Source organism: Acinonyx jubatus, chromosome A2 (assembly GCF_027475565.1).
Source record: "Acinonyx jubatus isolate Ajub_Pintada_27869175 chromosome A2, VMU_Ajub_asm_v1.0, whole genome shotgun sequence".
NCBI lineage: Eukaryota > Metazoa > Chordata > Mammalia > Carnivora > Felidae > Acinonyx > Acinonyx jubatus.
The window spans coordinates 46,472,051-46,488,239 of NC_069383.1; the positions used below are offsets into that span (position 1 = coordinate 46,472,051).

The 16,189-nt window shown below is 55.1% G+C and overlaps 1 protein-coding gene across 2 annotated transcripts in view; it reads left to right on the top strand.

The window, feature by feature from the left end:
* CRHR2 (corticotropin releasing hormone receptor 2) overlaps nucleotides 1-16,189 on the top strand; it is a 47,052-nt gene that overhangs the window by 7,273 nt on the left and 23,590 nt on the right. Inside the window, exons 2-3 of one of the 2 annotated variants that reach the window (XM_027075206.2) lie at nucleotides 1,977-2,070; nucleotides 9,039-9,164. In XM_027075206.2, coding sequence (XP_026931007.1) covers nucleotides 1,977-2,070; nucleotides 9,039-9,164 — 220 coding nt within the window. Of the gene's footprint in view, nucleotides 1-1,976; nucleotides 2,071-8,506; nucleotides 8,903-9,038; nucleotides 9,165-16,189 lie in introns of those variants that run through there. The other variant, XM_027075207.2, reaches the window with a different exon arrangement.

Below are 16,189 nucleotides of genomic sequence, written 5' to 3' on the forward strand. Positions count from 1 at the left end.
TGTATGATGGGTCAGGCCTAGAGCCCACAATCTCCCCAGATCCAGCTGAGTGTGGGGCCTCAGAATTCTTCTGGAGATCCCAAGACAAAGAGTGTCCCCTCTCCTTCCTAGCCCACCTCACTGCTGGCAGGGACTCATTGGGCAGCGAGGCCTTCCTGATGCCCGAGAAGCTGATGCTGAAAGCTCCCAGTAGCCTCCGGGATATGTGAACAGCAAGGCCGTGGCCCCCAGTGTCTGTCCTGCAAGCCAAGAGACCAGAGCTCCCAGCTCACGGCCCAGAGAGCCCCTTACAGACACACATACACACACACACACACACACACACACACACACAATGCACCCTACACATATACTACTCACACAACCACAGGTGCTACACAGACATAATACACACCCCACACACATACACCTTACGCACACATGTCTCTGCTCCCCATCACCTCCTTCTGTACCCAGCCTCCTCAGAGAGAGTTGGCTGGTCGCAGGTGCAGTGACTCCCTATGAATGGCATCCCTGCTGCCCTCGGCTCTCTGAGAAGCAGCAGGCAGTGTAAACCCATCTGGCCAGGTGGGGTCATTTATTAGGAGCTCCAGGCCAGCCTGCTGAGGCTAAACGTGCAGCCTCCAGGCCCGGTACAGGAAATGGATCGAGCCAGATGTGGGGAACGTGATGTTTGAGGGCTGTTGGGCTCTAGCTCTGGGGACATCCCGGGGCAAACATTGACCCAGCTGTCATGGAGAGAACATGTGACTGGCCAGGGAAAGGGGAGGGGCTGCCCACTGGTGGGCAGTGCCTTCTACAATCTTGGAATCAGGAATGTCAGGGTTGGGAGAGGCACAGAAGTCATTTTGCGTATACATGCACATACGTACGGGGACACAAGTGCACGTACACACACACACACACACACACAGGCCACAGAGTTGGAAAAGTGGTGCCCTTGGGAGAAATAGCATGCAAGAGTTAGAATTCTAGAGTCCATTACTCTCGTTCAGTCTCACGCCATTTTCCAGACTCTCTGCCTTTGCACATGCTGTGCTCTCTACCTAGGATGCTCTTCCCGGCACCATCCTTGTCAGCTGGGCAAACTCCTACTCAGCCTTCAAAGCCCACCTCAGCATGACCTTCTCCGAGATGCTACCCCATTCCACCTCAGCAAGTTATCGATGCTGTAGCAACTTGGTCACCCATCCCTCTTTCCCGCCAGAAGATGGGCTCCTCAGGGGCAGAGATAACCACCTTTACTTTATTCCTCCATGACCAGCACCGATTCTCATGGTGTTTTCAGAAGATGGGATCCTGGATGGTTTTTTATCTTTTGGATGGAATTGCCATGGTAGCAACACCATGTCTATTCCCTGGTGAGTGTCCACATTGGCACAGTGGTCCCTTCCTTTTCCCCTACTCATTCTTCTGCTTGCCCCCAAAGTGCTACCTCTTCCAGGAAGCCTTCCCTGCTTTCCCAAATCCAGGGAAATCTCTTCCACGGGGAGACACCTTTTGTTGTAACTGCCTGTTTCCCTGTGTGAGAGGGAAACAAAGTTACACTGTCTCCTCTCCTCCCCTCCCTTCTGTACCTTCTAAGTTTAGGGGATCCCTGCCTGGCCTGGGACTACCCCAAGGACAGCCATTGGGTCTTCCAACTAGGGCCAGACACATAGCAGGCATTCTACAAATATTTGTTAGGTAAACAAACAGCTGGTGGACTCCCCACCTGGCTTTGCTGACCGAAGGACACGGGGCACATCCCGTCCTGAGGAGGAGAGCTTTGGATGCCAGGGGCTAGAAAGCACAGATCCCTGCCTCCGAGGTCAAGCTGCACTGGAACACTTCTGAGACCTTTTTGGGGTTCCTGGCCTGGCCAGGCTGCCATTCCACTGCATGCATGAGTGACAAAACCGGGTAAGGGGAGCAGACGGGTGCTACAGGGGCTAGCCAGGGCCTGACCTCTGACCCTCATCTGTCCTATCCCCTAGGCTGCCGTGCCAAACCAGGCGCCCACAGACCAGCCCCTGTGGGCAATGCTGGAGCAATACTGCCGGGCAGTGATGACTCTCGCCAACCTCTCAGGTAAGCCCACTGCCGCCACCCTGGGGCAGACCCCAAGAGAGAACGGTGAGCCTCAGGGCCAGGAGGGAGGAGGCCGCTCTCCTGGACCAGCCCAAGCCATGTGGGGTGGCGGATGCCGGCTTCTGTCCTTGAGCAGGCCCCTTCCCCGTTTGGGGCTCCAGCCCTTCACGGATGATGAAGGACTTGGCTGGACAGCCTCCTCCAGCCCTCAGCTCCCAGCTCCCTGCACGTAATGGAAGCTAGCTGGGCTGGCATTCAAGAACCCAAGGAGGGGGTAACCCTCTGTTTATAAACTTGAGCAAGACCGGCAGAAGATGTCAACCACATTCTCTGGTTGCCGTGGCTACAGGTGTCACCTCCTGGTAAGGACTTGCAAGACAGCAGCTGGGCCTCTGAATTCTGACTCCTCAGAGTCCCCCCCCCCCCACTACCGACTTGGAGTCAGGGTCAGCCACCTGCGGAGCTCAGAAAAGCCTTGGGCTCTCATGGGCTCTGGAGAGCAGTCCCCAAGCCCTGCCCGGTGTCGTGGTGGTCTCAGGTCTGCACCCACGGTAGTAGCAGGGAAGGAGGAGGCCTGGGGAGGGCCCCAGGATCTGAAGTTGCTGGCAAGGCAACAAGGAGGTAAGGGTGCTGCCCAGCAATGGGGCCCAGCCCCACACGCAGCCTGGGTCAGGTGTCCAGGAGAACGGCCCTGTTACCAGCCTGCCTTTCAGTGCAGGGGTCAGACAGACCCAAGTCTGGGTCCCACCTTCTCCACCTAGAAGCAATGGCTGAGTCACCTAAGCCATCTGTATTAGTTTGCGAGGGCTGATGTAACATACCACAGACCGGGTGGCTTAAACAGGGGAAATGTATTTTCTCACAATTCTGGAGGCTAGAAGTCCAAGATCAAGGTGTCAGCAGAGGTGGTTTCTTCTGAGGCCTCAGTCCTTGGCTTGCAGTGGCCATCTCCTCCCTTTTGTCTTCACGTGCTCTTTCTTTTGTGCATGTCTGGGTCCTTGGTTCTTCTTCTTGTTTGTTTTTAAAATTTTGTTTATTTTACTCATTTTTAATTTTGTTAAGTTTATTTATTTATTTGGAGAGAGAGAGAGAGCACAAGCAGGGTAGGGGCAGAGAGAGAGAGAGAGAGAGAGGAGAGAACGAATCCCAAGCAGGCTCTGCACTCTGCCACGTGAGGCTCAAACTCACGAACTGTGAGATCATGACCTGAGCTGAAACCAAGTCGGCGTTGAAGCCACTGAGCCATCCAGGCACCTCTCGATTCCTTTTCTTGCAAGGACCCCAATCACATTTGGATGAGGTCCGACACTGACGACCTCGTCTTAATTTCATTACCTGTCTCCAAATAAGGTCACATTCTGAGTTATTGGGGGTTAGGACTTTAACATATAGATTTGGGGGGGACATAATTCAGCCATTCAGCCCATAAGACCGTCTGAGCCTCAGTTTCCTTGTCTGTTAGGAACAGATCTAAGTCAGGCTCAGAGGCTTACTCTGGAGTTTGAACGAGAGGTCACGGAGACACCCAGCATGCTCCATGAGCCAGGTAATGAAAGACCCCTATTTCAGGGGGTCCCCGACCAGAGCTCTCTGCTGTCAGGAAGGAAACACTGGTTTATCAACAAACCCCCTGCCTTCTCCAGTACATGGCACAGATCCTCACCTTCCCCTGACCCCTGGTGGATGCGGGTCTGAGTCTAGTGGGGAGGGGTTCAACTTTTCCAAATAGGCCTCCCCTATGTAACTGATAATATCATTCATCCATTTGTAAATGGGGTACATTACATTAATATAAATTTGGGGGGGGGGATGTTTTTACAAATCAAAGAACACCACGAGGACTCATTATCCCACCATCTGGGAATTTTTATTATTATATCCCCCAGGAGTCTATCGGTCTAGAGAGCCTCATGTTTTCTCACCAAACTGGGATGATCCTGTGTCCACAATTCTGTAACCTGCTTTTTTGGTCTTATAACTCAGGGTGAGCGCTTTCCCATGTCATGAAATATGCCTCCACCATATCACTGATGATGCTTCCTAGCAGCAGCAGTGGTGGGACTCACCTTCCTTCACTCACCATGCCCTTAGGTTGGGACTCAGACAGATAAGATGCCCTTCAACCTGAGGTTCCCACAGGAAAATGATCTCCTTTCATGATTTCAGTGATCTCCACCGATTGAGAAAATGGACCATGACTAACATAAAGTGCGGACACAAGTAAAACCAATCTGTTCTTTAGACATACGTACATATGATAAAACCGAAAAACTAAGAGCAAGGGAATGATCAATGAAATGTCCAAGAGAATGTTCCCTCCGGGGAAGGAGTATTTAGATAAATATGGAAGTGACTGGCAATGATCTAGTTTTGGATTTGGTGATAGATTCCGTGTATTTACCACTGTACCCAAACTTCCATAAAAGAAAAAATTAAAATAAAATAAATTTGGGCCATGTGTGGGCTAACGATGACAGGTGGTCATAAGTCAAAGGCTATGACCAGTTAAATTGTATGCCTCTGAGGTGCAAATCAAGGAAAACCACACATAACCACAAGAGACTTCAGACAGGCTTTAAATGGATTATTTGTTTTGTTCATCACAGAGGCACCTATTAGGGCATAGACTGTATGGCATATTATTTATTCGGTCTTTAGGCAACATAAGGATCCCAATGGATTCATGGATCCCCTGAAATAAAGCAACTCCCCATTCCAACATGCGTGTACACACACACACACACACACACACGCACACACATCAAGGCTGGTCAAATGGGAAAAGAGTCTTGGTCAGGGAGACAAAGCTGCTGCCAAGGCCTAGAGCATTCTGATGGGTGCTGGGGACCAGTCAGTGAACATGGCCAGCCCTGCCCTCAAGGAGCCATGGGTTGATAGAGGAGACAGTAAAAAACTAACAACCTTGGCGTGATATAGATCAGCCGCAAGAGATGGAGGCAATGAAGAGGGCCACCCAACCCAGACAAGACCAAGAAGGGGAGAGCCAAGCTGAACGTTTGAAGGGCAAGCGGGAGTCAGCTAGGCTAACTGGAGTGTAGAGCGGTAAGGGCATCCCGGCAGAGGGAACAGCACATGCAAAGGTGTGGGGGTATACAATGGTTCCAGGGAATGACAAGTTGTTCCAAAAAGCATCTCAAGGTTGGCAGGAGGGAGAGCAGGAAGGATAGACAATCTTGAAGAGTGTTCTTTGCACTGCCAAAGAAGCTGGGCTCCATCCTGAGGGCAATGGGGAGCCACTCTTAGGAGGAATGCCATGACCTTAATTGTAGAAAAATCACTTCATCTGCCCAGTGGAAGAAACAGGGAGCCCAGTCTGGCTGCTGCAGAGTTGAAGATGGCCCAGGAGAGGTCGGAGGGAGAAATTCCCTTTGTCCACCTATAAATGAGAATGTGGGACTGGAAAGTGTCTGAGGGCCCTTCCTGATCCCACAGCCTGGCCCATGGTTGGACTTGAAGATATCATCTCCCCTTGGCCACCCTCCTGTGCCAGGATGGCGTAGGATGTGTAGGGGAGAAGCATCTTCCCTGGGGCCACGATCTTCAGTGCCACCAGACAAGCGTAAGGCACCTTCTGGCCTCTCCCAAGACTCCATGCCCTGAGCAGACCCATGAAAACGCCCAGAAAACCCCACAGCGTTGACCCGGACCTGCCCACTCCTTGTGTATTCCGTCTGACCAGGCATCGCCCCTCAGAGAGGCAGAGACAGACTATCTCCTCAAACCCTGTTTTCCAGCTGACATGTGATGGATGGTGGGATGAATGGGAGGAAGTGGGTGATTCTGTGGAGGCAATGACCGTGAGATGCTGTGCGTGTTTCCAGTGCGCTCTGCCTGCCTATTAGGCTGTGTCCTCTGGAGGACCAGGATGTCTGAAACTGTCCCCTGCCACTGCAGCTGACGTCAGAGGTGGGCCAGGAGCTCCTACCTCACCCCATACTGCTCCTGACACGCAGGTGTCACACTTCCCTGAACTTACCTGCAACCTGTCTCACCAGCCTGGGGGCACACAACCATCCCAATACCTCTCCCCCAGTGCCCAGCCTGAGAGCCCCTCTCCGTCCCAGGGGCCTCCCCTCTGCCTCTGCTTCCTTAGTTAGCAAAAAGGCGCAGACTTTATTTGCAGTTGGATGTAACCTAATTGAGGAAATTTTTAGCTCTCTACAATTTCTTCCTCATTCACCTGTTTTCAAACACTCAAGTGAGCTATAAAAGCCAACTCGTTCCAAAGCTGTTTCCTCTCTGTCACATCTAGGGTAACAAACAATTGTGCTTGTAAAAAGGTCCATGAAGAAATGCCCCTCATCCTGGAAGCCAGGGTACCTTGGGTCCATGGGTCTGTGCTCAGGCCCTGACTGTCCATCAGGATGCAGAACATCTTTTGGCTCTACTGTTAAAATAGTCACTTCCCAGAGGAATCTCTATTACATGTGCTCTCCCAGTGAAGAACGATCCAAGTGTCCCAGGCCATTCTGCTCTGCAGAAAGTTGCACGTGGGGCAAGAAGTCTTGGCCTCTTGTTGCTGGGCACTCCCCACACCCCAAGATAGCTAATTCCCCTGCGTGGTGACTCTGGTGACAAGCACATTCATAAGCTTGATGTCTCCCTTTCCCCCTGTACTGCGATCCACGTGTGGAGCGCCCTCCTTTGTACATGAATGAGACTATTTTCCAGTGAAGACGTGGGCTGACCCTGCCTGCCACATTCTGGCCTATGTAGGACCCTGTGGGGTAGGGCTTAGCCCGGGACTGGGGACAGTGCTCTGCCTAGGGTTGGGTTTGAGACTCAGATCTTAGGCTGGGGTTGGGACTCAACCTATCCTCCCCTGCTCCTGGCAATGGTTGTTATGAACACCAAGGGATCTTTGCCTCTGCAGATGCCCAGAGCTGAGCCAAGGGCTCTAACTGTCCATTCAAGAGGCAGAGGACAGGCTGGCTGGCTGATCTGCACCTTATACTTGCCAATCAGCAAGCCCTGGAGAGAGTCCAGTGCTCATCCCTGGTCTCAGTGCTCTCTGGCTCTGCTGGGGCAGTGACGGAAGCATTAATACGGAGGCTGCTGAAACCGGAGCACATAAAGGCAGCCCAGCCTGCCTCTTCCCCCTCTCTCTGCTTAGGGCATAGTGCTGGTTCAGGGTGCTATTGACCTTCTCTGGCAGCTTTGTCCCCAGAGGAGACCGGCAAGGGGGAGGACAAGACTAGTTCCTCTGAGACCTCCAGCCCAGCTGGGACTGGGTCCCAGCTCTCCCTGCCGTCTAAAGATAGAAACACTCAACACACACTCACATGCACATCTCCCTCTGCCTTTGCATCTCAAAACTCAGAACCAGAGACTCTCAGGGATGGGAGGGGCCTCAGATGAACCTTTCCCTTATGGAGAAACAGCCCCAAAAGGGAGGGCAGGAACTGGGGTAACATGCAGGGAGAATAGAGAGAGGCAAAACCAGAATCCAGCCTGAGCTGACGCGTACCACACCCAGGCCCTGCCTCCTGAGCCAGGATCCCCCCGGTCAGCAGGCGTGAGCAGCCGGCCCACCTTGCGCACTCTGACAGTGAAATCAGAACACATTACGGGCAAATTCCATATAAAGGTGTTTAGGTACCATACACACATGCGTGGGCGCGCGCGCGCGCACACACACACACACACATATGGAAAGTAGTTTCAGGTGGCCCTGCCCAAAGCCAAGAACAGAGAGAGGCTCTCACTTCTCACTTTATTCTCTCTGGAGCCCGGGAGAGTAAGACCAGGGTGTTTGAAGTCCTCCAGATAATTTCAGCCAATTTCTCCCCTGGACTTGCCCATCTCATTAAATGGCAACACTGTCCCCTCCCCAGTCACCCAAGGGGAAGACGTGGTGCTATCCCTGCCTTCCTGGCTCCTGCTGGAACCCGCTCACCCGCCCCTCTCTCCAATCCGTCTTCACCAGAGCAAGCCGTCCTCTGAAATACCGCTCCATCCCAGCCCCACCGCCTGGGACAAGTGTTCACCCGTTCAGCCCACTAGATCTCGCTAGACTGTTCCGTGGCCTCCCTGCTGCCCTCAAAGCCCCTCCAGTCCACTTCCTTCCCATCGGCCACCGGGGCTCTTCTAGAGCACAGACTTGCACGTGGACTCTCCGCTCTCTCCCGCCTCCCGTCTCCAGTGCCCTGGCTCTAGGAGAGGAAACTCAAGCGTCAAGCCGCCCAGTCCTGGCTCTCGGTGAGGGATGCCGCGGGGGGCTCCCCGGCGCGGGGGCGAGCGCGCTTTGCTGCCCCGTGCAGCCCCGGGGCCTGCGGTCCTCGGACGGGCCATTCCACCACCCCAGGCCCACCTGGTCCATCCCCGCCGCCCTCGTCTGGACGGCGCCCGCGCCTGAGAAGGCGGACTCGGGGCAGGGCCGGGGACCGGGGGGGACTGGTGGCCGGGGGGCTGGAGGCTGGGCCCGGCCGACTGGAGCCATCCGGCCCCGCCCCCTGGCGCCGCCATTGGCCGCGACCGAGCGGGTGGACCCGCGGCTCCGCGCGCTCCGCGGCTCCTCTCCGCTAGGGTCCCGACTTGGCAGCCACGGGCGGCAGGGCGCAGCGCTCCGAGGCTGCCGGGCAGGTCGGGGCTGGGCGGGCAGGGGCCGGGACCCGGCGCTCTCGGGACCGCTCACTCTGGCACCCAGTCCCTCGCAGCCACGCCGGGCGCGCACTCACACTCCCTGTCGGCGCGCGGCTCCCGGGCGCGATGGACGCGGCGCTGCTCTACAGCCTGCTGGAGGCCAACTGCAGCCTGGCGCTGGCCGAAGAGCTGCTCTTGGACGGCTGGGGGCTGACCCTGGACCCCGAGGGTAGGCGGAGGCGAGCGGAGCGGGAGGCGCGGGGCTCCTTCCCCGGCGTGCTGAGTGCGCCCCAGGCCCCGCGCTCTGAGCGCTCCGCGCCGCCGGCCACCTACCCGAGCCCCTCTTCTCTCTCTCCCGTCTCCAGGTCCCGACTCCTACTGCAACACCACCTTGGACCAGATCGGGACGTGCTGGCCCCGGAGCGCCGCCGGAGCCCTGGTGGAGAGGCCATGCCCTGAGTACTTCAACGGCGTCAAGTACAACACGACCCGTGAGTTGCCCTCCCCCCCCCCCCCCACGCCCGATTCTCTGCCGCGGGCTCTGCGCCCGCCGCCCAGAAGAGCAGTTGAGGGAGTAGGGACGGCTCCGGACCTAGCGTCGGAGACCTGCTGAGGCGGTGGCAGCGTCGTAACGCTGAGCCCCTTGTAATGTCGGGGGCTCTCCCCCTGGCCCTACCCCACGGTAGCTTCAGACCTCAGTAAGACAGTGATTTGCCCAGAGCCCAGGAAGGGAAGGAGGAAATTCTTCCTCCCTTTTGAGGGCAGGCCTGCCTCTCACAATATATACTCTGAGTGCCTGAAGTTCCCCCTCTTTGTTTAGTCAATGCTATCCACTCGAGGGAGGAGGGGTCTCATATGCTAGGTTTCCAGACCCCAGGGTGAGTGGGGTGGTCAGACTCTTTCCTGCCAGAGAGGAAGGAGGGCCATGAGGCAGGAAAGACGGAGTGTGCGCTTGTGTTGGGTGGGGACAGAGCACAGGCACTTCTGGGCCAGAGTGTGTGGGTGTGACCTCATCCCTACCTGGATGTCAGAGAGTGGCCCTCTGGGCAGTGAGTCAGGGCTCCTGGGCAGCGTTACTCCTACTGCCCAGGTAATGTGTGGTGTGTGAATCAGGACCACCCCCCATCTCCTAGGGAGAACAGCCTGTGCCCTCCTTCCTCCTGGCAAGTCACTGGCTGGCTTGACACTCTGGGGAAGACGGCAGCGGAAGCTGCTGGAGTCACAGAGCACCCAGGTGGGGTGATGCAGCATGGGCACTGGGAGTGAGGGGACCAGAATCTGTGCCCTGGGGAAGGCCTCACGGGTGCCAAGTGGGAGTGTCTTGTGAGGCTGTGGGACACAGCATCACTGGCCACCCTGACCGGCCACTCACATCTCCAGCCCCAGCCCACCAGCAGAGAGAGGTCCTTCTCAGACCTTCAGGGAAGCTGGGTTGTTTATCTGAAGCCCCTGAACCTGGAAACGTTGTAGCAACCTCTCTCTGTATGTCTGTGCCTGAACAGTAGCATAGCCCCCCCTGTTACCTCACACTTGGCACATGTGTATGCCCCCCCCCCCCGCTGCCCCCGCTGCCCCCGCCGCCCCGACTTACACCTGTCCAGACTCTTAGGGGCTGAGGAGATGGCTAGAGAGCAAGACAGCCTCGCCTGCCTCTGATGCTAAGCAGCACTCCCTGTCTGCCCCAACAGAAGGCTCTGGTGGGCCCAGGGAGGGGCTGCGCTCTGAGGAGCCCATCGGGAGAGGTGCTCCCAAGGAAGCCCGTGGTAGAGGTAGTCGAGCCGCTGAGGAAGATTTCTGCATTATCTAAGGACGTGCTTCCCAGCCGTGATAAAAAAAACAACCTCTCTGGGAGGAAGTGAGTTCCCCGACCCAGGAAGTATGCAAGCGGAAAGAGTGACTTTTATGCTCCTTTCCAGTCCTGAGATTATAAAACTGTACTTTCACATCACAGGATCATAGGGTCTCTAGTTCAGACTGGGCCTGAGGCAAAGGGCCAAGTGAGGTGATGAGGCATCTCAACCTCATGGTCTGTGGCCTTAAGGGAGCTCCACTCTGGTTCCTACCTCAGCCTGGGCTGTCCCCTGCTCTCCCCAGCCAGCCTGGAGCTCCTTGAGGGCAGAGCCTGGGTCTCTTCTTCAGAGCTGAGCATGGTCCTGAGTCAACCCTTTTACTAATCAGCTACTATATGCGAGCCACTGCACTATCATTGACACCCTCTCTCACAATTGCAACAGACAAAGGAATACAGTGATAAATGCCCTGATGGAGCAGAGCAAGGGGACTGTAGGATGGGAGGAAGGGGACAGACAAGGCAGGGAAGACTTCCCAAAGGAGATGCTGGAGCACATACCAGACCACTCATGTCACATCAAGTGAGAGGCTGAAAAACGGTCAGGGCGCCACCGAAGTTGGCAAATGGAGTGCCAATTAGCTCCTGGTACCTAATGAGCAATTTTCCTCGTTTGGACCAAAGTGCTGCCCACACTACAGCTGCTGGGGAACAGGAGCATGGGGTGCTGGGAGCATTGCCATTAACCAGAGCGGCCGGCTGAGGTGGGAAGAGCGAGGAAGCTAATGGCAATGGAAATGTGATTGATTTCTCCCCTGCCCTGCCTCCTGGACGCTGTTTTCCCTTCTCAGTGGGATCTTTCCTCTACAAAGGATGCAGGGAGGAAATGAACTCCTATGAGAAGCCTTGAGGAAAAGGAGCAGGGACCTGGTTCCTCTTCCTGCCCAGTTCTGCTATGCTATAGTCAACCCTCCATTGAAGCCTCATTCTTTAGAGGGCCAGCATTCCCAGGGTAAGACAGCAGCTTAGCCTTTAGTCCCCATGAACTTTCTTCCACTCAGCTGAGCACAGAGAGTCTGCCGCAAAGCTACCAAGAGTGGATCATTTTCCAGGCACCACCTACCACTGAGAGAGCTTTGCACACGTGATCCCACCGATGCCCACCTCCCGAAGGCCCCCTGAGATATGTACTGCTTTTACGCCCATGTTGCAGACAGGAAAACTGAGGCTTAGAGACACGAAGTGACTTTTCAAAGTTATATAATCCCCTCCTATGCACCAGTGCAGGCAGAGGAATCCGCAGCCCTCGCTCTCTTTGGGGCAGTACTGCCTCCAAAAAAGTTCTTGAGGAGACAGAAAAAGGACTGCTGCTTCTACCCTGGAAGATCTGGGCGGGCTTAGCCCCCTGGGCTGGACTTCTAAGGACCAGTGGGATTTGAGCAGGTGAAAGTGTAACAGGTATACAGGAGGAGATGGGACCATGCTTTGTGCCTCGGGACTGGCGAGTGTTGTGTGGAGCACAGGTAGGAGGAGACAGAAACAGACAAGAGCAGATGGGTGGATGTTGGTCAGATGATGCAGGGCATTGCAGAGGACTTCACTGTCAGGTGCAGGAGGGAACCTGGGGCAGAGGAGCTCAGCTTTGGGGCACGGAGCCTCTAGAGACAAGAGGAGGGGTTACGAAGCTACTGCAGCTGGCCCAAGTCTAATGGAGGCTGCGGGAGCAGAGGAGGGGATGGGGGCAGGAGACTTTGGGCACTTGTCACGTACAGGACTGGGGTGGGACGGGGATGCGGGAGGAGTCAGGGATGACACCGGGAAAATGCTGAGCATAGTTGGAGACACATAGTCCCTCAGGTGCTGGAGAGACATCTGAGTGCAGGTGTCCATCCAGAATGCAGTCGGCCGGAAGAGGAAAGCCCAGGAGAGCACTTCCTACTAGAAGCAAGGCATTGAGAGTTCTTGGATGTGTGGTTAGCTAACTGCTGCAGGGGGCAATGCAGGAGGCCCATGCAGAGCCTTAATGATTTTCACCCAGAGACTATCTCCAGCTGCAGCAGGACCAAAGGAAGGGATGGGACTTGTCCGTGGTCACACATGCTGTCCCTGCAGAGCCAAGTTAAGGACCCGTGTGTCTGAGTTCCCTCCAGGGTTCTGCCCACCACCCACACTTCCGTGTCCCAGGGTCCACGTGTCTGTGTTGTCGTTTCACCTTTGTTAACTCGTTAATCTTTACATTGACCCTTTGATGAGGTGTAATATTATCCTCATATTACACATGGGGAAACGGAGACACAGAGAAGTTAATTGACTTGATGATAGTCACACAGCTTATAAAAGAGTAAGGATTCCAACTCGGGCTCTGCTGCCTCTCAGAAAGCAACTGTGCCGGTTTAAACAGAGAAGGGATTGCGTAAAAGAATATCAAGGAGCTTGTGGAATCTCTGGGTGGGCTGGGGCCCCCAGCCAAGAGCTCAGGGCAGAGCTGGCCCAGTGAGGGAACCTTACTCTCTCTGAGTAAGACCGGCCACCAGATAGGCCACACTCCTGCTACCAACCCCGCCTGTGATGCTTAAGCTTTCTGCAGTGGCCGCAGGGAGGCCTTCTCCGTTTCTGTTTTGTGGACCCCCAGCTCCATAATTCCCTTGGAGCAGGTGCATCTGGTGGGGTGGGGGAATATGGGAGGCTCTAGGTCCCACACTCCAGCTCTGACTAGGGGAGAAGCTCTGACTCCAGGGGAAGCCTGGAAGGTGAGAACCTGGCATTTCAGCTCTGTGGCAGGAAGTGGCCTCTGGCCCCCCACAGGTTTCCCGGAGCCCGTACAGCATGCAGGTTCAAGTCCTGGGCCACCCAAATTCCATAATGTCCGTACATAGTATAAGCCGGTGCAATTCTAAAACCCTTCCGGGGCCTCAGTCTCCCTGCCTGTAAGGAGAAAGGAAATTGATTAGCCCCAGTGGGTTGGCCAGAATCAGGCAATATACTCCTTTCCCTCCCACCTCCCACCATCCTGTGCAGAGCCTGAGCCCATGTCTGTGTGTGCATGTCTGTATGTCTCCCTGTCTCTGTTTCTGTTCCTGCCTGTGTGTGGCTCTGTCTTTGTCTGTGGGTATATTTTCTATTTCTTTCTATGTGTATGTCTCTGTCTTTCCCGGTTTCTCTCGTTTTCTATCCCTGCTTCCTTCTCTTTCCCTCCTTCCCACCCTCCACTCTCCCTTTCCAGCTCCCTTACTCCCTCTTTCCCTCCCTCCCCCTCTCCACCCCCTGCTCAATCCTCTGCCTCTCCCTCCTCCCATCCCTCATTTTATCTGCCATGGTCCTATACCTCCTCCTGCCTGTTTCTGTGGCCCTTGTAGCTGCCAAGGAGAGTCCTGCTGCCCCCTGGATGGGGTTCATTTTCATTTTCCTCCTGCAGACTTGCTAAACCCAGCACAGCTCAGCCTCAGTCTCCTTGACCTCAGACTCCCTCCATAACCTATTAGGAACTTTTGGGCCCATGTGTACTGAGGCATCTGCCAGGACAAGGGGAAAACAGACACGCCACCTAACCTAACCCCACGGAGAGGACTGTGCGTCCCTACTTCCCAGAACCCCACTCCAGAGACATGCTGAAACACTGCTTGCGTTGGAAACACATAAACTGTTGGGACCGCCTGCTTCTGTAGAAATCCCCTCTTCAGCCCTGAGGGCATGCGGTGATCAGTGCTGAGCCTGGCCCTCAGAGAACCCCAGGCTGCCTCAAGGCCAGGCTCACACAAGCCAGCAGTCAGGGATTGGAAAGGGGGGCTCGAGCGGTGGGCACTGGAGCATTCCTGGAAAGCTTCCTTGAGGAGGTGGGAGTGCTTCTTGATGGTGGAGATGTCGCACCTATTGGCCCATGAGGCAAGGGTATGAGCCTCAGGGAGGGCTCTAAACAGTCTCCCCTCTGGGTTGAGGAAGTAGAATCCAGAAACTCAGGTCTGCATTCTTAGTCCCCAGGGAGATCTGTTCACACCCTGACCCCTGAGGCCAGGAGCCTGTTCCCATCCAGGCCTCTCCTCCCCTGCTACTTAAGGGTGGGAAACGACTGGCCCAGAGAGCAAAAGACACTTGCCCAGGGTCTCGCAGAAAGCCAGGGCCCTGAACGGCATCTGCTGGCTGTGAGAGCTCTTGGCATCTGCTCTGGCATTTTTCCACCTCTGCATGCATGGGGCCCGGGTGGCCAAGAAGTGTGCTGGGGGAATCTCAGGTGTTCCCTGCCTGAGGACCCTTCATCTCAGAGAGGACCAAAGGCACAGCCACTCCCGATCTCCTCTCCCTCCTCCCCAGGACCTCTCCAGCTGCTTACAGGCCCTTTTCCTGCCCAGGCTCACCTCTCATTGGCTTCGTGGGGGTATTGGCCTCTTCTCACTGTAAACAAGGTTTTCAAACGTGCATAAGACCTGAGCCTGCCTTCCAGGGATTCCCCAGAGAGACTCTTGAAGAGAACTTTTTGATATTTACTCTTAAGTGAAGTCAAGATTGTAGGAGCACATGGGAGGAGGTCGATTCCAAAAGGAAGGGAAAGCAAGCTGGGAAGACTTCACAGAGGAAGTGTTGTTGGATGGGGCCTTGAAAAATTGGGCCAGTGTTGTGCCAGCTGGAAGGGAGAGTGGGAATAGATGGAGAGGAGACGTGGGTGAAGGGAACAGGGTCATGGAGGCTTTGAATGCCAAACCAGGGTGTGGGCCTCGATTCTGCTAGTGGTAGTGCTCCCAGATGCTTGTTCATAGCCCCATGGTGCAGGAACAGAATATTCTGGTGGGACACTGCTTGATTTTCAGGATGTACCTTTGAAATCTAAATCCAGGGTGGTTGAGAACTTTGAGAACCCCCCTCTATGCGCTAAGCAACCACCTGCTGAGTCTGGAACCCCACAGCAAAGCCCCAGCCCCACTGACTCCCAGGGACCATCCTCCCAAAGGCCCCAAGTGCAATCCACCTACCCGAAATCAGGCGCTCCAGAGTCTGGTGGGAAGTTCCTTTCATAGCACCTGCAGGGGTGGAGGCTGGGGTGAAGGAGACCAGGAGGAACCCAGGCCCAGATTCAGGAGGGCAGATCTAAATCCTGGCTATGCCCTGATTCACTGAGTGACAGGGAGGTCCCCCTCATCCAAGTCTCAGTGTCGTCATCTGTGTGACAGGGACAGAAAACATGCTGACCTTGTGAGGCCCTGTCAAAACTGGGGAGATCATGCTGTTTGGGGTTCCTGAGGACAGCTGGAGTGTTGTCAGCAGGAGGAGTAGAGGGGGCGTATGGGGCCCAGACCAAGGGGCAGTTGTATCCTTGGGATCATGTCCTTGAGGGTCCTGTTCATGCCAAGGATGGTTATCCTCGTTCTGGGGGATGTGGCCTCGGTCATCTCCGAGAGCCACCACAAGTCTGTGGCCCCTGGATGGTGTTGTGGGAGGGAGCATCCACCTACACTTGGAGGCCTGATCCCCAAAGGCCTCTGGAGAGAGGCAGGTCCTTGGCCCTCCAGAGAAATGCCATTGTTGGTAAAGGGAGGACATAGGATTCTGCCAGACAAAGATGTCTTGACTCCACATTACCTCACAGAAACTCAAGTTGAAATCCTGTTCTTTTTAATTTTTTTATTAAAAAAATTTTTTTAATGTTTATTTATTTTTGAGAGAGACAGAGGGTGAGCAGGGGAGGGGCAGAGAGAGAGGGAGACACAGAATCTGAAGCAGGCTCCAGGCTCTGAA